This window comes from Bactrocera neohumeralis, unplaced genomic scaffold, assembly GCF_024586455.1.
Source record: "Bactrocera neohumeralis isolate Rockhampton unplaced genomic scaffold, APGP_CSIRO_Bneo_wtdbg2-racon-allhic-juicebox.fasta_v2 cluster10, whole genome shotgun sequence".
Taxonomy (NCBI): Eukaryota; Metazoa; Arthropoda; class Insecta; order Diptera; family Tephritidae; genus Bactrocera; species Bactrocera neohumeralis.
In genome coordinates, this window is record NW_026089623.1 from 27,577,132 (window position 1) to 27,600,937 (window position 23,806).

The 23,806-nt window shown below is 35.0% G+C and overlaps 3 protein-coding genes and 2 long non-coding RNA genes across 8 annotated transcripts in view; 3 read left to right on the forward strand and 2 right to left on the reverse strand.

Moving 5' to 3' along the window:
• Positions 1-11,364, forward strand: part of LOC126765340 (uncharacterized) — a 38,299-nt gene extending 26,935 nt beyond the window's left edge. Inside the window, exons 3-4 of one of the 2 annotated variants that reach the window (XR_007668335.1) lie at positions 11,022-11,184; positions 11,250-11,363. Coding sequence is in view for 1 of the 2 variants with exons in the window: in XM_050483066.1 (XP_050339023.1) it covers positions 11,250-11,264 (15 nt within the window). In the remaining variant the exon portion in view is untranslated. Of the gene's footprint in view, positions 1-11,021; positions 11,185-11,249 lie in introns of both variants that reach the window. The other variant, XM_050483066.1, reaches the window with a different exon arrangement.
• A 447-nt stretch (positions 11,365-11,811) lies between these two features.
• LOC126765254 (ribosome biogenesis protein WDR12 homolog) lies at positions 11,812-13,704 on the forward strand. The gene is made up of 6 exons (XM_050482945.1): positions 11,812-12,023; positions 12,081-12,706; positions 12,775-12,833; positions 12,902-13,148; positions 13,212-13,344; positions 13,411-13,704. Exons 1-6 carry the CDS (start codon positions 11,965-11,967, stop codon positions 13,571-13,573), a joined length of 1,287 nt encoding a protein of 428 aa, XP_050338902.1. The 5' UTR covers positions 11,812-11,964; the 3' UTR covers positions 13,574-13,704.
• A 410-nt stretch (positions 13,705-14,114) lies between these two features.
• On the reverse strand, positions 14,115-14,705 carry LOC126765497 (uncharacterized). 2 transcript variants are annotated; one of them, XR_007668466.1, is made up of 2 exons: positions 14,576-14,705; positions 14,115-14,455 (listed from the first exon to the last, which is right to left on the reverse strand). It is a non-coding gene; the product is annotated as an uncharacterized LOC126765497 (long non-coding RNA). The 2 variants fall into 2 exon arrangements; XR_007668467.1 differs by having other exon boundaries at positions 14,115-14,490.
• Positions 14,706-18,227: 3,522 nt separating this feature from the next.
• LOC126765496 (uncharacterized) lies at positions 18,228-18,896 on the reverse strand. 2 transcript variants are annotated; one of them, XR_007668464.1, is made up of 4 exons: positions 18,618-18,896; positions 18,484-18,552; positions 18,366-18,397; positions 18,228-18,311 (listed from the first exon to the last, which is right to left on the reverse strand). It is a non-coding gene; the product is annotated as an uncharacterized LOC126765496 (long non-coding RNA). The 2 variants fall into 2 exon arrangements; XR_007668465.1 differs by having other exon boundaries at positions 18,484-18,557.
• Positions 18,897-19,751: 855 nt separating this feature from the next.
• Positions 19,752-21,658, forward strand: LOC126765326 (ubiquitin-conjugating enzyme E2 E1). Its single transcript, XM_050483048.1, has 4 exons — positions 19,752-19,918; positions 19,978-20,716; positions 20,771-20,855; positions 20,918-21,658. Exons 2-4 carry the CDS (start codon positions 20,083-20,085, stop codon positions 20,928-20,930), a joined length of 732 nt encoding a protein of 243 aa, XP_050339005.1. The 5' UTR covers positions 19,752-19,918; positions 19,978-20,082; the 3' UTR covers positions 20,931-21,658.
• The last annotated feature ends 2,148 nt before the right edge of the window (positions 21,659-23,806 follow it).

Here is a 23,806-nt window from a genome sequence, read left to right on the forward strand (position 1 = left end):
TTATAAATCATATGGTGAAATAATAATTTTTTTTAATTAAATTAATAAAACAATAAATAAATAAATAATAACAAAATATAGTCATTACAATAATTCAACAAAAATTTAAACAAACAAATTTAACAATATTTTAATAATTTCAACCATTCAATTATTTGCTTTTAACAATACATACTAATTTTTCAAATGAAAAATCGTTCAAAGCATTTCTTCTGGCGCTATTGATAATTCCTGCGAAAGAGAACAATCTCTCCACAGGCGCTGAGGATGTCAGAGGCGTATTATTTTAACAAGTCATACTTCTGCCATACTGCACAATTTTTTATTGTGTTCGCAAGATATGAGTTCAACTGCTCCCTGATGATGGCTCAACTTTTGCAGTTTATTGCTTAATGTCATATACGCGGGTAAGAGAAATCCAAATTTTAAGGTATGAACCATACAAGACGGGAGTAACCAATTCACATGGATTTATTTCTTTCTTCCAGGGCTATTAGATCATCGCGATTTTGTTTTGTTTACTAGTTATTTAGTTGACACTTGACCTTGAATACAAACGTTTGTGGTGCGGGTTGTTGTGATTATTTAAAAAAAGAAAGAACAATGTCAACTGAGAACCAATCATCTGATGATGAGATTAACATTCCAAAAACGAAGAAAAGAAGGATACATAATTTTCTCCTTTATAAAAAGAACATAAAAAAAACACAGCGTCTATTGGGTCAATCGTTCACAAGTACAAACACAGGGAGGTTAGTAGAGGCAAAAAGCAATAAAGAACGTGATTGTAAATTCAAAAAAAAGTGCACTCATCAGTTCAGTAATATAGATAGACAAGCAATAATGGATACAGTTTATAATGGACGACCCAAAAATGAGCAAGACATGTGTCTTATGAGCCTTATTGAACGCTCAAATATAGCCCGCCGCCGCCAATCGAACAATGAGAATAAAAAAAACCGTGAGAGTAGCTTTCATTACTTTGCCATGAAAAATACTGAAAAGATAAAAGTATGTCGTGAAGCATTCTCCTTATTATACGCTGTGAAAAATAAACATATATTCCGATTTACTCGTCTTATCACCGAAGGTAAACCCCCAGAAGATCAGGGTGGTAAACATCGTAATCGAGGAAATAGCTTACTGAATGAGCTTTTTTCCAAGGACTACCCCCAATATAAAGATGTTGTGAAATATGATTACTATAGGACATATTTTAAACAAAATTTCGACTATAGATTTGGGCGGCCACAAGTCGACGTTTGCTCTGTCTGTGAAGAGCTAGAATCCAAAATAAAAAGTACTTCACTTAATGATAATGCAAAGAGAGTAGCTGTGGCTGAGAAAACGGTACATGTGAAACGAGCGAAAAAGTTGTATAATAAACAAAAAGAAATATTGACTTTATGCAATGAGAGAGACGATGTAGGCGCTATAGTTTTTGATTATACTCGTATGCAGAACATACCTTTGCCAAAGATTCCTGTTCAAGAAATGTTTTACTTTAGAAAACTATGGCTGTACGTGTTTTGCGTTCACGATTTAAAAACAAACCAGGCACATTTCTATGCTTATCAAGAGGGAGAAGCTAAACGAGTCCAGATGAAGTTTGTAGTCTATTATGGATGATGATACAGAAAATGGATCCTAAAATCAAAGAACTACACGTTTTTAGCGATGCTTGCGGAGGGCACAATAGGAACAACACACTCATAAGGTTTTTTTTTGACCCTCGTATCAATCAATCGTTTTGATAAAATATATCAATACTTTCCGGTGCGAGGATGATAAAAGTACAACTTTTAAAATATCGAAATATAAGCATTTTGAGTACAATAGTGGTACTAAAGATTAATTAACCTGTTCATTGACAGATTTGTAAAGACATCTGTTTTGCTCCGAAAATCAAGAACTATTCCTAAAATACCTGACGAAAAAGCATACCGGTCAAAACTACCCATAAACGAAAAAAAGATGAATGATGTGCGAAAAATCATACCATATATTCCTGAAGAGTATAAGACGTTTTATGATTTGATTTTGACTTGGCCCACAACCACATTGGATGGTGCTGATATATGTAGATGAGGATTAATACAATATCTTTTCTATGTTATTAATATAATAAATGCTAATATTCTTTAATATTTGTGTCTTTATTTTCATAAATTGGAAAAAGGGAATAATTCCAAGAATTTTAAACTACCCTAACTTTTGTTTTTCTTTACATAAAATATTTTTTTACAGCATATTATCGGCAATAATGTTTACTACATTTAATTTTAAGATATCATGGGTATTTGATCTATACGTTGAGAGTAAATCAGGTTTTTCTAATTATCTCAGTTCGAACTTTTTGTAATTATTCCCTTCTTCCAATTGGTGGTTCAAAAAAGAGGGTTAATGCGATTGGGCTCCATGTTATTTAAAAATGTACAAGTACAATAACATTTAGTGTAAGTGAAAAATGTGCGCAAAGTGATTAGCAATACTTTATTATTGTTGATTGTGGCTTTATGTACCTGGCGTTACAAAGCATTTTTATTGTGTTCTGTTTTTATTTCTTTTAGTTCCGATAATAGTGATAACCACAAAAAAGGGCATTCGAATGGTTGATAGGTGATACGCGTTTACAGCAGGCATTAATATTTAAATTCATATTATTATTTCACACGTATACATATGTACATACAGTCGCATAATAAAGTCTACATACACCCTTGGAAAGTGTATGTAGTTCTGGGCGATCGGTGCACAATGGAAAAACAAAATTCATACCAAGCGAGTTACAATCAAAAGTAAAAAGATATTTTGACTAATATTTTTCCAGTTGTTTGTATTTATTAAAAACATTTAATAAAAACTGATTTCAAAACACGGAAAAGTCTACATACGGCAGCTCTGAAATGTGAATAAAATGCAATCCTGCATACCGGCAGTTCTACCAACTAACTAACTAACTGTATTCCGTTATCTATAAATAAGCTTCCTTACTTTTAATATTTTCACTGTGTTATTTTTTTACAATGAGTAAAGAAATTAGTATTGAAGTGCGGCAACTAGTTATCAATTATCAAAAAGACAACAAATCTCTAAGTGAGATAGAAAAACTAGTAGGACATCCAAAATCAACCATTTAAACAATAATTAGGAATTCTAATCTAACGAAAAGTATATAAATCAAGCCTTTTCCATTCTCGTCTAGAGGGTATCCTCATCTGGAAGTGTCTATTGAAATTCAGCATTGGGAGAATGTAGTCTGATTTATTAACATTGAGCTGGTTTAGGATATCACTATGTACATAGCTCTGCTGATTCCAACCACCCAATACTTTTATTCTTATTGCAGAACATCTTGCTATTTTGTGAATGTCTATAGGTAGTTGACGCAGGACCACATTGAGCGCGTCAGTCGGACATGACTTGATTGCACCTGTAACACCTGCACATGCTGCTCTTAGTATTCCATTTAATTTCCTAATGTTGTATTGTTTCTTTAGCGCTGGCCATCATACCAGAGCTCCATATTTAAGTATGGGTCTTATGACAGCCGTATACATCCACATGATTATACTAGGTTTAAGGCCCCAGCTCTTTCTGACGATTCCCTTGCAAGTATAGTAGGCCATATATGCTTTATTTTTCCTTTTTCTATATTTATTTTCCAGAACATTTTGGTGTCAGTCTCCACCCCCAAGTATTTAGCTTTGGGGAATAAAGAAAGTGTTGTACTGTAAAGTGTTTAGTACTGGAAATTGAAACTGGGAGATTTTGGTTCTGCTTGTGAACCTAGTCCATTGTTCTTAGCCCATAGGTTTAACCTCCGTAGTGCTCTTTCCATAATCTCACTGACTGTTGAAGGAAACATTCCTGATACCAACAACACCATCGTCAGCATATACTACTGCTTTCATTCCTCCACCGTTTAATTGGAGTAATATTTTGTTCAGCGCTACAACCCATAGAAGCGGAAAGAGAGCCCCTCCTTGAGGAGTCCCTCTACTCACATAACTTGTTTGTGTTGCAGCGCCGTAATGCTATAACCTTTCTATTCTCAAGCAGCGATTATATCCATCTGCACACAGTGTTGTCTATGCCGCCATGTGTCAAAGAATTAATGATAGCGCTTGCTTCTAACGGGTGGGCCATATAAAATTTTAAATTTAAAAAGTCAATAAAGAATAAAAAACGGCTTGATATTTTTCAAAGGTCTAACATTTATTTAAAAGGTTGTTTTATGAAATTTATTTGTGGAAAACAATTTTGGACAAATGTCCATCACGGCTGAGTTTACAGTAGCTTATCCAATCCACCCAATTTTGGAGTACTTTCTCGATGGTTTCAGGCCTTATGGCAGCTACAGCAGCTTGAATCTCGTACTTTAGATCTTGAATTGTTTCTGGATGGTTGGCCTAACATTTATCTTTAACAGCTCCTCACAGAAAATAGTCCAACGGAGTTAACTCGCAGCTTCTGGGAGGCCAAATCACATCACATATATTATTGAAGGCTTCCTCTATATCAAAAAATGCATCCATGATGGATTGTTTGTAGTGTAGTGATTTTTCAATTACACTTATCACACGTGAGTGGCAGTTTCGGTTGATCGGCCTTTATGTACGCATGTTGGGACTTCGATAACTTATCCGCCATGATTGTTTTTATATGTAAGTCCATTAGCCTTTCTAGAACCTTCAGCATAAAGAATAGGTCTCTTATAGGTCTAAAATCCTTGGCATTATCGTGTGTTCTTTTGCCTGGTTTTGAAAGGAACACCACTTTAATTATTTTTCAACTTCTTGGGATCTAAGACAGTTGAATACTAACTTTGTATATATTTTCAAGCCTTAGAACCATTGGTTCTTCCAGCTTTTGCAGCATTATGGGCATAATTCCGTCTGGACCTGCCGCTTTAAATGGTGAGAAACTATTTATGGCGTATTTGATTTTACTTCTGTCTACTATCTGGCCACGGTAATCAGCTGCGTTAGCCGGTGGTTCTGGTTGAACCTTCGTTAAAGACATTTGCTGACTCCCAGGGGAGTGCGTTTTGATAAGTACCTCCAGAGACTCTTTTGCAGAGGAGGTCCAATCATTTCCTTCCGCCTTCATGTAGGCAGTATTGGTATGTTTTTTGGATAGCATTTTACTCAGCCTTGCGGTTTCTCTGCAACTTTCTATCGATGTGCAGAAAGATCCCCATGAGTCAGTTTTAGCTTTCCTGACTGCTTTTTTGTATTTTTTCATGATATCTTTATATGGTTGCCAGATTTTGGTTCTAAAACTCTCATTAAAAGCCTTTCTTAGTTGCGTTCTCAAATTCTTGAGCTCACTGTTCCACCAAGGAAGAGACTTTCTCTTTTTCCGAACTGTTAGCGGAGTGGATTTATTGAAAGTTGTTTTAAGACTTTTTCTAACTCCTCTACTTCTTAATCTAGTTCCTGAGGATTACATATGCTCTTATTGCCTCCTTTTTCAAGGCATTTTGTTGCTATAACTTAAATAAATTTTTCCCACGCTGTTCTTCTAGGGTTCCGATTTTTGAGATGAGTGCTGTATTTCTCGCGAAATGCTGAAGAGTATCCAGGAGTGATCCGACATGGAAGGCTCATCGGACACCTTCCAGTTATCCACAACCAGACTGTCTATGTCTGTGCACTTCCTGGAAACCTATCAGAGCTTGGGAAAATAAAAGTTGGCTTATCGCCCTTGTTGCATATATACTTAAATTGCTATTCAAAATATACTGAAAGAGCGACTCACCTCTGGTGTTTATACTGGAGTTACCACATACGGTATGCCTTGCGTTTGCATCACACCCTATTAGGACATCTTCCTTTCTGTTGTCCTCTACTACATAGTCTTATAAGTGGTGCCGGTGGTATGTCCTCGTCGGTGACCATGTAGGCTGAGACCAAGAAGAAATTATGTTCCACCCTAAAGGTTGGTACGCAGCTCTCAAGTAATTGCTCAAGAAAAAAAATACATTATTTCTCAAGTAATTTTGGCAGCTGGTTACGCATTGTGAATGATCTACATTAGAAGAGCAAGAGAGAATAAACAAAGAAAACAAACTTTGTGCGTAATATGTACATATGTGTGTATGTATATGGTAACATAAATATTTTCATTGAGATTTAAGAAATGTTGTTGATGATTGGTAGGTTTTATACAACATTTCAAAATGGAATATACTTCATAATAATGATTTCAACTAATTTAGGATGAATTTGACGATTACTTCGAATTTCCTTCAAGAAACAATTGTTGATTTGATGTTTCTTCGCAAAACAAGGTTTGCCATATTCACATTTTACTGAAAAAAAGTATCAAAAATTGGTACTAGATTTCTTGAGAGCTGCGTACTAGCACAAGTAAGTTTGTCGCAGGAAAGTATCTTGACCGTTTCTCAAGCGTTTTTTTATATGAAGTTTTTACGTTTCTTGAGAGCTGCGTACTAAGCAGCAGTACTAAAGGCAAACCTGGTTTTGCGAAGAAACATCAAATCAACAATTGTTTCTTGAAGGAAATTCGAAGTAATCGTCAAATTCATCCTAAATTAGTTGAAATCATTATTATGAAGTATATTCCATTTTTAAATGTTGTATAAAACCTACCAATCATCAACAACATTTCTTAAATCTCAATGAGAATATTTATGTTACCATACACATACACACATACATATTACGCACAAAGTTTGTTTTCTTTGTTTATTCTCTCTTGCTCTTCTAATGTAGATCATTCACAATGCGTAACCAGCTGTCAAAATTACTTGAGAAATAATGTAATTTTTTTCTTGAGCAATTACTTGAGAGCTGCGTACCAACCTTTACCACAGTGATATCTGCTGTGCTGTAATTAGGACAAAGGAATGCATTTATACTGCTTATCAATAAGAATGCATGCCCTTGGTTTACCTTTGTTTCGTGTGTAATAAATGTTACAGTTGCTGCTGTTTAGCCCTTTAATGGTGTCTTCATTAACCCAGGGCTCCTGTATTAGATTGATGTCTATGCCATTCTCGTTTATGAGGGTTGTCAAGTGCGGAAAACATAGAGCGCGACAGACTGCAGCAGCACAACAGTGAACTAAAAACGTCGTTGTGCATCTTACTACATATACATTTGTGAGAAGCAACAACATAACAATGGCCGGCATGTACACAAAACAACGCAGTTGTCCATTTTGCATGTACACAATTTCGTTGTGGCCATACTAATACCTTGCACTTCAATGAAATTTTAATATTTTGTTCAAAGTGAAAATTTGTATGCAAAAAAAAGTAAAAAGGTATATTTATTTGTTGTAAATTATCAATTGTTATTACAAATGATATAATAGAGCTATAATAGAGCTATTTTATGCTTTTATTTGTAAATAAGTTTGTTAGAGCTGTGAATTTACATTTTACATATTAGTGGCATCACCACTCTACCTCCTCTTTCTATCATCCATTCTACTGTCAACTCTACTGTCGTTGGCAAATATAGGAGGATATTGAAGTTAGCGAGAACGACAACCAGAGATAAAGAGATGTCCAACTCCTCTCTCACTGGAAGTGAGAGAACAACTGCTAAACGTCAAAATCTGCTGAACTTTGACAGCTAATCGAGTTCAGTAGGTTTTGGAAAAGAGGGACGACCAGATTGAAATGTTACCAAAAAAATATGTAAACGGAGGGATTTGTTGCATCGTTCAAGACCACTTATCCAATATGTAAAACAATGAAAATTAAATAAATTTGTAAAATTTAAAGGCATTTGATGAAACGTTTCGTAATTTGAAGCATCATAGTATTATTTTCAATGGAAAATGATTAAAACCATTTAATGATTGAGAGCTAACAAGCTTAAATCCTCTTATTGGGTATTGAAAGATCAAAAGTCAGTTGTTCTAATATACTTTAAAAAGATTTAAATAGTTTCTCCATATAATAAATAACCACTATATAGTAATTTTTATTCGTGCTAATGTTGGGTGTTTCAATTTAAATGCCCAAAAATTATTATTTTGTTCAATCTGGTCATAATGGAAAATGTTACAAAAAACGCTAATTTTGAAGCGCTCTCACACTGGAATAAGTTGGACATCCCTTTATTCCTGACGACAACTGTCGGCCTGCAGTCGTGTAGTCCTGCAGCTGTCAAAATAACAGTGTCCATAAGAACGTGTGATTTTAATATTTAACAGATGTAGTTTGCAGTGTGTCGCACTCTATGTGTTCCGCACTTCATACAGAGATCCCCAACTCTCCTTTCACTGGAAATTTGAGAACCGCTCACCTACCGAACTGTTGACTGGATTGGGTAGGTTTTGACGTTTTGCAATTGGAATGACTGGGACAGCCAGATTGAAATTATACCAAAAATATATGTAAACGGAGGAATTTGTTGCCGCTGTTCAAGATCGCTAATAAAAATTTAAAACAATGAAAATCAATGAAAATGCGAAATTTAAATATATTTCATGAAACGTTTTGTAATTTGATGCATAATAGAATTAATTTTCAATTACAAATGATTAAAAACATTTGATAATTGAGAATTAACAGGCTTAATTCACCTTATTAAGTATTGAAAGATCAAAAGTCAGTTGTTTTAATATACCAAAAATCATAAAAAAGGATTTAAGTAGTTACGTCATATATTAAAAGTCCAATATGTAATAATTTGCAATCGTAATAAATGTTGGGTGTTTTAATTTAAAATGCCCAAAAATTCTTATTTTGTTTGATCTGGCCATAATGGAAAATGTTATAAAAAACGCTTATTTTGAGGCGCTCTCACACTAGAATAAGTTGGGCATCCCATTATCCCTGCTTCGAGTGCTGCAGGTTTATCTGTACACATCTTAGATTGTTGTACATCTCGGGTTTCCTCGATGTCCACAATCCTTACCCAGCCAGTGGCGCCGTCGACCTCTTCCGTGTCGCCTTCATCAGCCGCTTTGTCGCCTTGGAAGATTTTCAACCTGGCCTTGCGAATGCCGAAGCTGATTTTACAGTCAGTCTTCGTAAGAGCCTCTATGGATTCCTCACAAATGGCCATCAGAATTGGTCTACTTGCTTTATTAGGTTTCTTCTCCTTAATCAGCTGCCACTCATCTATACCAGGTATAGTTTTATTCTGCAGCTTGATGCAGCTCAGGAGTTTTTGGCGGGTAAAAGCCTCAATTAGAGGCCTACAAAGACGTTGCTGATTTTAGCAACACTACCTGTCAAGAAATCTAAAGAGGCCTGGTCCGCGCACTTGATGACCCTGTAACCCCTAAGGATTTCCGAGAAGTCAAACTCCGGGTGAGGACGCGCTTGTCGAGTACAAAGCTTAACTTATACTTGACAATCTGGCGCCGATCTCCACCAATCGTTTCTGTATTGTGCTAGGAGAGAAGGAGTTTCTGCCTATGATGGCTACTTTTGTAGGCTATCTCTGGCTACATCGCAGAAATGCCTTGTCGTTGTTGAGTTGCTATGTTTCCCTTGACTCCGCCTAGGTTTTTTGGGCAGAGTACCTTGCAGTTCTGTGATTGAGCGATTTCCTTTTTGGGAATTGCTCTGGTTTCTGCTCTCATCCTGAGGTTCGGATTACTTCATTTTCAGGAAGCTTTCGTATTCCTCCATTATCTTTTTCAGTCGTTTATTAATACAATAAATAAACAAAAAACGTGGTGATTTTGCTACCAAATATATTGGTGGAGCTTGTTTGGCTGCGATGGAAAACAAAAATATGGCGCAAAATCAGAGAAGCACTGTTGTCAAAAAACTTGGTTCCTACAGTCAAACATGGGGGCGGCTCCGTACTAGAACTAGATCGTCGCATCAGAAAAAATACAATAAAAAATACGCAGGACCTTAAAAATGCACTACTCCAAGAATGGGATCTTATATCTAAAGATTATATAATACAAAAAAATATATTATAGTTTTTTTCAATGAAAAACAGATTAACCGCTGTACTTCAGAGCAAAGGTGGTCCAACTAAATATTGATTTAAAGATTATTATTACATTTATTTTTGTTGAAAATACGTTTTTGTTAAGAGTACGTAGACTTTTCTGTGTTTTGAATTTGGGTTTTATGAAATATGTTTAATACATACAAACAAATGAAAAATTACCTTTTTACTCTAATTGGAATCCGTTTGGTATAAATTTTGTTGTTCCATTGTGCGCAGATGCCCAAGAACTACAGCTTCCAGGGGTTTATGTAGATTTTATTGGGCGGCTGTATGTATTCATTACAGTCGCGGGCGAATTTCTCAATATTGAGGGTGCAGGATTTTATCTACTTCAAAGCAAGATTAATCACAGTTGTATACCAAACGCTCATTCGACATTTCCTTTTTCAAACGACCTATATAAGTTGGTGAAGAAATTGGCATATCTTACTTGGGTGAGCGCCTGCTGGAGTGTATCTAATAGTAAACTCAACTCTCGGTATCTATCCCATCCACACGTGTTGGGGTCGATCCTAACGTTGCGAGGTAGGCAGTCTTTTCTCTCCGCTGCGACGCTGCACTCCTCGTCGTACCAGCTGTTGTTTTGCATTATCCGAAAACCAATGGTTTCGGTTGCAGCTGTACGTAAAGAGCTTGAAATGCCGTCTCACAGTTCCCTTATGAGTGGGGCCGCATAATATATTGAAATTCGCGTCAGCGTTATCGTCCTGAAAAATTTGTCTATGCTTGGCTTATTAGCCGAACAGACTAACCTAGCCTAATGCCCGCATTGAAATTTGAATAAAAAATATAGAGCATGCGAATATAGCAGTTCAACTCCGAATGGAAATTCAATAATTCAAATAATATTTTACTCTAAACATTACTAAACATACGGTCAATTCAATATTTAATTTTAATTAAAGCATTTCAAACTGTTTAAAGGTAGCATTTAAATAAAACAAGTTTAAAATATCAAAATTGTTTGATAATTTATCACGAGTTCTGCATACAACAAATAATAGACTATTTTATATCATCCTTTTACATATGATATTTAATACTCATTTCAATATTTTACAGCCCTATTCTGAGAAAACCTCACAACTGGTTGGTGAGGTTTATTTTGTGAGGTTATTCTTGCTCAAACCTCACAAGAAAAAAACACTCACCATATGAGGTGAAACGCACTTTGCTGTGAACCAGTTATTTTACAAAAACAACAAGACATGGACAATCAAGAAAAGTTAGGAATTCTAAAAATCTATTAAATTTGATGCATATACACATAATAATTTCATTTCTTTTTAGGATTTCAAAATATGAAAGAAAAACTCAGGAGCAGCTGCAGCATTACAGGTTATTAATTTAACATAAATATCTTTTTATCCGCGAATGTATTATATATATATTTGTAATTAATATTTCTCTAAATTATTTAAACATAAATATGTATATGTGTTTTTATTCATACTTGGAGGAAGTAAAATGTACAAACACTGTAAGTTACATATTTATTGTAATAGACAAATACTTGTGTTTATAATAGATGACGCCTTTGAAAGAATAGTTCCTCCATTCTATAGTTTTTCAATAAAATAATTGCAAATTTCTTTAAAAATATTGAAATTATCAAAACAAACACAACCGATTTTGTATTGCGAGGTTTGCTTTCACACATTACAAATTTTTAAGGTATTTGTGACCATTTAGCTTTTGAAATCACGTCAGCATACGGTATACCTCGCTAGTGACAAAAGCCTCACAATAGCGAGTGTGTTGATTTTTGTGAGGGCATGAGAATAGGACTGTATATCAATCACACACTCAAGCACACCATTTGTTTGACGTTTTAAATAACATGTGTGTATCATTGAATTGTCACAATAAAATGAAATCGGCGTGACTTTTTGTGCCAAAAACCTCTTTTTGATAAAACTTTATATTAATATATTTCACAAGAAATATATGATTAAAAACATTAAACTGTAAGTTTTTGGAATAAAATTTAAAAAGCTTCAAGATAATGGAAGTAGAAAATGGCGAAGGTCAAGTGCAGGTGCGGCTTAAAACTAAACAAGAGCAGTAAGTAATAAACGAATCATACATGACAAAAAACGTTGTTAAAATAGTAAATTTTAGCTTTGCCGTACCAGATGTTCCGTACACAATAGAAGGAAGCGTAACCACCGCAGACTTAAATACATTTGTAAATACTTTACTAGAGCAAGCAGCTCTGAATAATAGTGAATACAAGGCACCAATTGAATTAGACTTCATAGTGTTTGATGAATATTTGCGTGGTCGTTTGTGTGATCACATACGAGAAAAAGAGTTTTCTTTTGAAGATACTATTGACATTGAGTATGTTGAACGTTTTCCCGCACCAGAACCTCAGGACTGTCTTTTACATGATGATTGGGTTTCCGCTGTAAAAGCCTGTGACAAATGGATATTAACCGGATGTTATGATAATACCATAAACATATGGACGGTAAAAGGCAAACATGTATTAACCATACCTGGCCATACACAGCCACTAAAGGCAGTTGCTTGGATATCGGTTGATGATCAACGCGGAAAATTCGTTTCATGTTCACAAGATCAGACGGCGATGTTGTGGGAGTGGTTGGTTGGGACGAATTCTGTTGAATGTGTCTCGATATGTAAAGGACATGAGCGGGGTATAGATTGTGTTGATGTTAGTCCGGATAAAACAAAGCTTGCTACAGGCAGTTGGGACACAATGTTAAAAATATGGTCGGCAGGTACTAAAATATTTCATATAACGCGTGAAGTGAATATTGTTAAAATATTGTTCAATTCTTTCAATTAGAAATTAATGAAGGTTGTGAAGGAACATTTAAGAGACAAAAAGAAAGTGGTACAACAAGGGTAAGAAAACTGAAGCAATAATATTGCATCTTACTTTATACTAAAAAAAATTAATTAAATGTTTGAAGGTTCCTGATATTACTCTGCAAGGTCATCGCGAATGTATATCTTCTGTACAATGGATGGACGCTGAGACAGTTTTAACAGGAAGTTGGGATCATACTTTGAAAATTTGGGACTTACATCTCGAAGGAATTAAATCAGAAATTTCTTCGAATAAATCGATATTTGATGCAAGTTATTCAAAATTAAATCGTCTCATTATAACCGCATCAGCGGATAAAAACTTACGACTTTACGATCCACGTACAAACCGTAAGTTTAAAAATCGTAGTACACAAACAAAAAATGTAGTAGTCAATTTTTAATTTGTTTTAGAGGGCAATCTTGTTCGTAACACATATTTTGGGCACAGTCAGTGGGTGCAAACAGTCATGTGGTCCTCAACGGAGGAATACTTATTTATATCTGGTTCCTATGATAATCAAAATAAATTATGGGATTATAGAAGGTAAAATCAAGCGACAGTTAAATAAAACTGTTTTAATAACAATGTTTTTTGTAAATATTTTCGCAGCCCTAAGGCCCCGCTCTACGATTTGCTTGGACATGGAGACAAAGTATTGGACATTGATTGGTCAAATCCAAAGTATATCGTGTCCGGCGGTGCTGACAATACTGTAAGAGTTTTCAAGTCTCGAAAAGTTATGGTGCCCGAACCAATGGATGATACTAAATAAAGGCAACTGGACTAGAAACATGAATTTTCTAAGAAAATTACGAATAAATGTATGTTTTATACTTTTAATAGATAAATTAAACTTTGTTAAAACATAAGATTGCAGCAATAAATACTGAGAATTTTCCATTAGCTATATTAGAATTCTATATCATCATTAAGTTGATTTAATGTTTTATGTTATATTTAAAAGCTATACTAATAGAAATTACTTTATTGATAGTTGTTAATGGAAGCTAAACTTGATTTCGGTAGCGAAAAAATTATATACCTTTGAGTACTATTAGACTAACAGATCTATGTATGTACCTACATATGTATATAGATTTTCAACCAGAAAATACACATGAAATGAAAAGGTACTGTTCTATCACGCAATTTTCAGACTAAAATACCACTTTAAGGGAAAACCCGCTATGACACTAAAAATATAATTAGATATATGTTTATCATTTGAAAGTTGGGCATCCTATTATCCCTGGTTAGTAATCAGGTATATTAAAACAACTGACTTTTGATCTTTCAATACTTAAAAAGGTGAATTAAGCCTGTTAGTTCTCAATTATCAAATGTTTTTAATAATTTGTAATTGAAAATTAATTCTATTATGCATCAAATTACAAAACGTTTCATGAAATATATTTAAATTTCGCATTTTCTTTTAAATTTTTATTAGCGATCTTGAACAGCGGCAACAAATTCCTCCGTTCACATACATTTTTGGTATAATTTCAATCTGGCCGTCCCAGTCATTCCAATTGCAAAACGTCAAAACCTACCCAATCCAGTCAACTGCCAAAGTTCGGTAGGTGAGCGGTTCTCACATTTCCAGTGACAGGAGAGTTGGGATCTCTTTATCTCTGGCAGAATGGTTGCGGCAATACTGACATTGTACACAAAATAAAGAGCGGAAGTTTACTTCATATCGAAATTGTACAGTTGTGTGAACAAAAAGAGGTAAACATAATTTGCAGGTTTCGCATTAATATTTGTTTATATTTACCTTTGCATGGTGGAAAATTCTAATCACTGGTAGGAAAAATTATATGAGTTATACTTGTATCTAAAAACAATTGTATTTAATAAGAAAACAGCACATTTTAAAACTTCACAACACCTATGGTTTTTCCTATTTTGTCCACACCACTGTACAAGCGGTAGAACAGTAATGGTGGTGATGCCAGTTGTAAAAATTCATTTTAGCTACAATTGGGAAAACTTTTCTTTCTTTTTATACGTACATATGCAAGGCAGTTTTATATATCTGCATATATAAAAAAAAGATACTTGTGACCCTAATATATATTTTGTTTAAACATATTGCAGTTCCATTTAATGTAAATGCTTATATAAATATATATTAAATATATATATACTTATATATATTAATATTTGTGATATTTTCAGTTTAGTTGTTTTATCAAAATTTTCAAAGAATTGAGGTTTTTTTCTATAATTGTTTTTTTTTTTAATTTTAAAAATCTAAGTTGCCTCTGCAAATGTATTAAAATAATAATACGCGCTATATAGAGGGAACACATATTTTCAAAAATATAAGAAATCACCAAATAAAAATATATTTGCACTGTATGGCATTATTGATTGAGAGTGGCTAAGCACACAAATAGAATACAAACGCTAATGGCAGAAATATCGTATTTCGCTACGAGCGGCTAGCGTTTTGTTCTCGTTTTCATGTGAACAATGTTCCCATTACTCAATACGCATATGTATGTAGTTTTGCACACATCTAACTTTTCAATTATAATTTTTCATAATATAAAATATCAAAACTTAAATCAAACTAGTAAAACTAGTTTATATATTTATAGCTTAGTATGCAGATCTCAAGAAACGTAAAACTTCATACAAAAAAACGCTTAAGAAACGGTCAAGAAACTTTCCTGCGATAAATTTACTTGTGCTAGTACGCAGCTCTCAAGAAATCTAGTACTAATTTTTGATACTTTTTTTCAGTAAAATGTGAATATGGCAAACCTGGTTTTGCGAAGAAACATCAAATCAACAATTGTTTCTTGAAGGAAAATTAGATAGATAAATTACAGCCCTATTCTCATGCCCTCACAAAAGTCACCAACCTCACTACAGTGATGTTTCTCACTATAGTGAGGGTTACCTTATTCTGGCGAAAATTCAAAATCTCAAATGCTCACTTTTATCACAAATATCTGTGACGTGTGAAAGCAGCCATCATAATAGAAAACATCTGTGTTTGTTTTGTTTTAAATCAATATTTTACTTTTTTTTTTTAATTGAGAATTGAGTGTTATAATTAGCATGGAGGAACTATTATTTGTATATGCGGCAATTGTTGAGGAGGAGGAATCGGGCGGTAGGAGGAAAGTGTTAAAGGGTTTGCGAGACAAAAGCGATCCTTTTAGTATGCAGGACACAACATTTATTAATACATTTTGATTCCCAAAATCGCTATGTAAATTACTTATAAATGAATTGGTGCCGCATGATGTACAGAAGTCAAATATACCTTTTGATCTGCGTTTCCTGGCGTGTTTGTATTTTTACGGGCATTGCTCTTACCAAAAATTCGTTGGTAATAGTTATATGCTCTCTATGAGCCAGTCCTGTGTGTCTAGAGCTCTGCACTTTATTTCGAAATTAATTATGGATGTTAAGGGCAGTGAAATTTATTTCCCTTCAAGCGCGCAGGATGTTTCAGATACAAAGAAGGGGAAAGATAAATAAATAAAAATAAATATAAATAAATAAATAAATTTTCTCTCAAGGGCACAATCGGCACAATCGGTTGTGCCCATATTGGGATTGTTTCACCCTCAAGCACAGACGCATACATATCTTTATTATCCATTTGTGTTTGTGTTTGTTTATTTTTATTAAAACAGCTGTTTGACAGCAAAAAGCGTTTTACCTCACGTGGTGACTTTTTTTAGCTTTTTTCTTATGAGGTTTGAGCAAGAATAGCCTCACAAAATATGCCTCACAAGAAATCTCTCAAATTTTTCCTCTCATGCGTGACAGCATGTGTGACATCACACCAAGTTGTATCGTGTAAAGGGAAAAAACATGCTTGTCACGCATGTTCAAAGTTTTTAAACTTGTTTAATTTTTCTGCTGGTGTGTCACACATGTGTGACCGTGTAAAGGGCTGCATGATGCACGCAGTGTATTTTTTCAGTCGGAAAAAAGACAGCGTGCAGGAATGGTGTCGCGCATGAACGAACAATTTTGGAAAGAAAAAGAATGCAAAGAAAGTTTTTGTATTGCTTTGGGCAAGATATTTCTAGTTCTTTTAACAAATTTGTATGCGAGCGTGTTGGTCTTTTCTTACGCCAATCTTGCACCCAAATTCGTTTTTTCTTGCCACCTTTTGCAATTTCTTCCTCTTCCTCCATTTCTAAAATTTCTTCAATCAGAAGAGCTGCCACTAATGCGCGTGCCATGTTTACTCGTTGAAAGCTGAACAAAAATGAAGTTCACGCACATGCATGACCGAGTAAACGAAAACGTCAAACTTTTGCATCATGCCATGTTCGCGAGCATGTATGACCGTGTAAAGGCCGCTTTATAGTTTACCCAAAGTTTCACATCAATTCAAACAATCGTCGCAACGCTATGAACTGACATGATACGTTTGGAACCGAACGCAGCCATACCGTTTACTCGATCGTGATTGCCGAAGAACAGATTGTTTGTGTTACATCAGATCAGTTGACGCTGGCGGCTACTCGAAATGATCAACAATGTTGTCTATGCTGAACTGAATTGATTTGATTGTGTCTTTGGCACGACTGTTTGTTCTGATTTTATCATACTCGTTGCAGCTCTCTGGTGTGCATACATGTGTGTCGTGTATGGCGCTGTGTGCACACAAAATCTCATTTCTCTCGTGTTGCCGAACAGTGAAGTTCGCGGACGAACAATGGCAAGTGTTAACGGGGGAGCCTGCTTTAGAGGCTTCAAAAAATCGATTTTTTTGAGGATTTTTTTGGGATGTAAAAAATAATTGCTTCAAGCTAAGAGGATTTTTTTGGGAGGGAAAAAATAATTGGTTCAAGCGAAATTTCTAGGCTTTATAGTTATATATTTGAAGAACTTTCACAAATTTTTTGAATACGAAATCTTTGATATTCTGCCTTTGGGAAGCAATTGCCCGATGCATCTAGTATGTGCATTTTTCGAATAGCGGGCAGGATGCAGGTCGCAATTTTTATCGGGAATAAAAAATTCAAAGAGATTCATATTTTGAATAATTTATGGAAAAAAGTAACACATAGCTATTTAATGCTCAATGGTTATCTCGCTCTAACCAAATATCGCATGCTGCCTTGTTCTAACAGAATACATACATTTGTTAGCAAATCTCTTCACAGTATGTTACGGGTAACAAATTCTTTTGTTAGCGCATAGCTTACCATTTAAGTATTTGTTACCCAAATATCTGTTAGTGTTATTATTTTGGTTATCAGTTTGTTACCAATAACTTACAAACATGTTAGTAGGAATGATCAGTAACAAGATTATTTGTTACCCATTTGTTACTTATAGCAAATTCAAACTTTTAAATAAAATTCAGTTTTTTTTTTATTATTTTGCTTTATTTAATAATAAAATCAAAATAGTCAAATATTTACTTAAACTAATAGCGAGCTCGACGTAATGCTCGTCCTCCAAGTCACCGGTGATGCGGCTAATTGAATGGTGAGTCTTTGTTATATGCATCCAAATGCTCCAAATGATTTCTGTAATATTAAAAATTTTAATTACACACACGACATTCAATTCACGATGCTTACCTTTTTCTCCTTGTTAAGCTTTTTCGTTTACTCTATATAAAAGGAATTTATAACATATACATACATATATATGTATAAGAAATGAATTATAAAATATAAAATTATGAAATGAACTTACATCTTTAAAATCCAAAATAAACTGCGCTTTTCGATTTCTTCTTCTTGAAAAATTGGGCATTCGTCTCTCCTATTCTAGCAAGTTAATAATACAATATGTTTAGAATGTCGATAATTTTCCTCTATCTTACTTACGTATTTTCCCATTCAATTGAAAATTCCAGAAAATGTAACAGTGTTAGTGAACAGCTGAAAATGTTTCAATGTGTTTGTGCAATCTGTTACCTCCGTCTTGCAGGGTATTAGTATGGCCACAATGAAATTGTGTACATGCAAAATGGACAACAGCGTTTTTTTGTGTACATGCCGGCCATTGTTATGTCGTTGCCTTCTTACAAATGTTCATGTAGTAGGATTCACGACGCTATTTTCAGAATTTTTTACCATTTTGCACGCAGCATTTGTACCGTATGGGCTAACAACGACATGCTAGTTTGGTTTATAACTGGCAATGCTTAGTAAATTAAGAGATTGGCAACGCGACCGTAGTATTGTCAATTGGCACATCTGCGAAACGAACAAAGTAGCATTTGCCGGCTTACCATGTAATACTATGACTATTTCTCTTGCACTTTTGTATGCCTAGTCCTTTGTGGAGTTGCAAAAATTAGCAGCAACAACGCTAATATTAATAGTTCAAACAATAGATGGAAGGAAAAGTGAAGAAGCAGATAGCGTAAAGCGAACGAATAAGTGGAGAATCAAAGTTACGGAAAAAATCAAAAAGTTAACTCTTGCCTGGTATCTGCCTGATTTTCGTTTCTTGGAGGAATATAGGAACTTGACATTTTTCTTAAATAAATTTGGAAACAAGTTTAATAAAGGGATTATATCGGAAAAAACTTATATAAAACAGAAAGTATTTTGGAGAACGACGGTCGCGAGACGCAGTGATTCTTTATTAAGGCAAGTACCTATTAGTAAATACAAAAATACTAGAATCTGTGTAATAAAGAATTTGTAGGTTTATTCGTAACAAGTGAATTCTGTTTTCTTTTTTTTTTTAAATGTATGTGCAACGTTGTGTTGAGTGAAAGATATTCAAGATAAATTTATTTCGGGTTGATCAAATTGTTAATGGATGCTACAATATTTTAGTTAGGAAATTTGTTTGGGAAAGAATTTTCACTTTATTATGTGGTTATTTTGCGATGGTTGCAATACACATATACGAATATGGCAGAGCAATTGCTAGCAGACAATGCAGTTAATGCAACATACTTGCATTTTCTTTTATTGTACTTTTTTGTTTTGGGAATCATTGTCCGAAACATGATTTAATTTTATAGCAGCAATTCGTCATCGTTCCACGCATTTTAGTGTGCTGCTTCTTTTTTCGTTTCATTATAAAATTCCCAAAATGGCCGCTAAGTCAGTCTACCTTTGCTATTTCTCGTACCCATCAACTTAATAAGAGAGAACACAATATCCTGAAAGTAGAACTTGCAGCTTTTCAAGCTTAATATGTTTATATTTGAAAATTCTTTATTTTTAGGTCACTCGCTTTGCACCGCTTATTTGATCTCAGTAATTCGTCAGTAATTAATATATTGTGTAAATAATACCAAATTAAAAAAAAAACTTAAATAACGATTCCATCATGTCATCAACATCGGCGGCAGGTGGCAGTAGTGGTGCAGGCACTGGAAGCTCAGCGACAGCCGCGGCTACCACTCCTAACGCTAGTAACAGCATGCACCCCAACAGTGGCCGAGGTCGAAATAGCAACACTGCAGGATCCAATGCTACAAATTCCGGCGCAGGTAGCTCGAATGCCAATCTCAACAATGTTGTAAACAGTGCTGCATCTGCTGCTGCAGGTTCTGGAACAGGTGAAGAAACGCGTAAAGATCCCAAACCAAATCCAAAAATTTCCAAAGCACTGGGTACCTCAGCTAAGCGTATTCAGAAAGAATTGGCTGAAATTACACTGGATCCTCCACCAAATTGTAGTGCTGGACCAAAAGGAGACAATCTCTACGAATGGGTTTCAACTATATTAGGACCGCCGGGATCGGTATACGAAGGTGGTGTGTTTTTTCTTGATATACATTTTTCACCGGAATATCCATTCAAACCTCCTAAGGTGACATTTCGAACACGTATCTATCACTGCAATATAAATAGTCAGGGTGTCATATGCTTGGATATTCTCAAAGATAATTGGTCACCAGCGCTGACTATATCGAAAGTTCTACTCTCAATTTGTTCCCTGCTGACTGACTGTAATCCTGGTAAGTTAAAATATAAATTTTATTTTACTTTCGCTAATGAAAAAATATTTATAGCGGACCCCTTAGTGGGCAGTATTGCCACTCAATACTTGCAGAATCGTGAAGAACACGATAGAATCGCTCGACTTTGGACAAAAAGGTTTGCCCAATAACGGGCAACAAATGTTTTTTATACATTTAATTTAACCTAATTTTTTACAGATACGCAACATGATTTCCTAATCTTGTAAGTCCCAACATTAAAATAAAAAAATATAAGCAACAGTAATAGAAATCTAAAAATAATGGCTGCAGCAAAAATAAAATTAATAATAATTCAAGCAAAACGAATATTTGCGAACATCCTGCAGATGAATGATAATGGTAAAAGTTATATGTTTAAAAGGAACTTAATTTTCCAAATTATGTTTAACACTATCTAATATTATATTAGCAATTAATTATAAAAACCATAATATAACAACAAAATATCAAGCAGATATTGGGTAGGGAACGGCGATAGAGAGGATATGAACATTTCCGATCAAATTTATTTGCAAGTTCAAATCATAGTACTTTTTCTGTAGAGTTTTTTCCATTCAATAAACAGCGTGTAGAAAACGATGAAATAAGAATATCACGAAATTGGTAGAAAATCATGTTTTATTTTGTGTAAAAAATAAGCTATATAATTGCTATATATCTTACCAATAAGTAATAGATGAACCAAAACTGCTGATTCGATGTCAAAATAAAAATCATAACAAGAATAGCTGCATAGATATACACAATTAAAAAATACACAACTTAAGATAATATGTAGAAGCTAATAAATCTGTTCGATTAATTGTATTTTAGCATCGGAACTGAGAAGCAGGTGACAAATTCTTGTCTTTAAATTGTAAACATAATCGCGAGCATCAAATAAAAATTATATTAAAAACGCTCATACCATTAATATTATTTGATGTATTTTTTTATATTCCCGCAACATTTTCACAAAGAGATAATAGTTTTGTTCAGGGTTAGTTTTAACACTTAAAACTAATCGAGATGGATATAACTTTAATATACATATATAAAAATTATTAGGATGACGAAACCAATTAAATTCCGAATGTCAGTGATATATCTTGATTGTACACGTTGAGGTGTTAGACATTGCAGATGAGCAACAGCAAACAAATGTTACTACATACTAAAAAATGCTGTTAAGCAAAAAACTAAAAAGTGCTACTACTGAATTGGTTGGTTTGGTGCAGAAGATTATAATTGGGAGTGGAATCTGTGAGTTCAAAATTGTGTGGAAAGTGGGTGTGACCGCGTCCGTAATAGGGTATATGTCAGAAAAGGATAAAATTGTATTAACAAATTTGCTGAAAAAAGTGTCGCTGCCCAATTTCAGTTGAAATGCTATATCTCAGCACCTGTCCGTGCTATTTCAACAAAGTTTGCTTGTTTGGTGCATTTATTAAAAGTGATAAAAAGCGGACTAAAATCAGGGCGACTAAAACTGGGCCCATAAAACAAAATTTTATAATTTATTCCGTTTCTTTCACTTTACAATACATAAATTAAGTACCAATGAAGATATCGAAATAAAACTTCCTACAAATAGTGTTGCAAGATGCGAGTGCTAATCTAAACATCGAGATTTAATTTAACATACATAACAGTGGCTTTTTATAGAAAGTGTAGGTTAATTTGTGAGATATCTTAAAGAAAATTCCATTAGCCCCACTTTATCCAACATAATAAAACTTCTGATTGACTTTATATCGGTAAATACGGTAGATATCTTAGCAAAATTAATTAAGCGTATTATTTTGAATATACCATAGTTTGGCGCCGAAAATGGGTGAAATTGTTTGTTTATCTTCATTTACTGGAACGGAGTCAGTGAAGGTGTTGATGATTACACTGTGAATGGCGGTCAGTGCTTGTCGAAAGTTAGTTGCGTCCGAAGTCGGCGTATTCAATGTCGTCGGGGTAATTGACCTGTTGATGTTCCAAGGCGGCTGTTCCGCTCCAAGCACGTTGCTGCAGGTGGTTTTTGCGAAAACATCCCAGCAGGACCTGCCTGAAGAGGAGTTCATTATGCTCCTTAACTGGAAGCATAAGCGTCTGATAAGTCGGAAGCTTCTTCATCTGCGTTCCACTGCATCCAGGCGACCATATTCGTGCGGCGTAGTTAAGGACCGTTCGGCCGATTGCCTTGTAAGTTGCCAACAACGTTTCTTCTTCCTTTCCCATGTGCTGCCGGCTAGCGACTTGAGGATTTTCTTGCGACTCTGGGCCTTGGCGATAATCGCGGTCGTATGAGGAGTGAAGGAGCATAGATTATAAAAAGTTACACCTAAAATCTATGGGTTATAGACAGTCGGAATCTTGACTGCAAGCTCAAGTCTGTACTCCTTCGTTCACCTCGTAAATTTGGTCGCTGTGGATTTGGTGGGGGAGAATGTTAAGTTCCTTGCAGAGAAGAAGCGAGATAGGTCGGAGAGATAGTCGTTTGCCCTTGAACACATGCCATCGATTCCATTGCCCGACGTCAATATCTGGTGGGTGTGGGAGTTTCGAGATGTAGAAGTTAAGCAGTAGCGTGGAGAGGAAAAGACCCTGCGGAACTCCCTGTTTAATTCTTTTCATTTGCAATTTTCTCCTTGAAACAGTACGGATGATTGACGACTGCTCAGGTAGTTCATGGTCCACCTCTTCAGTCCTGGAGGGAGCGTAGTTTGTTCAATGTCTTGAAGTAGCGTTGGTGATTGACTGTGTAAAAGGCTTTTGACAAGTCTAACGATAATAGGATCGTTCTCGCACAGGGTGGTTTCTGGTTGAGGCCACGAACTATCTGAGCGTTTATGGTTAGCTATGCTCAGGTGGTGAGTGAAGGTCGAAAGTAGCAAGGCCTCAAGTGTCTTCACTAGCGGGTTTCTCAGGTTTCAGTAGTTGAACAACTCTTCCGACTTTCTACGCATCGTGTATTTGAAGAGTCGTCAGCGACAGTGGTCGAGCCTAGATGCTTTAGCATAAGCATGTTGACTCCAACAGTGGCGGGCTGATGCGAGAGTTACCATAGGTTGCCAGGTTATGCTATTTATCAGACCA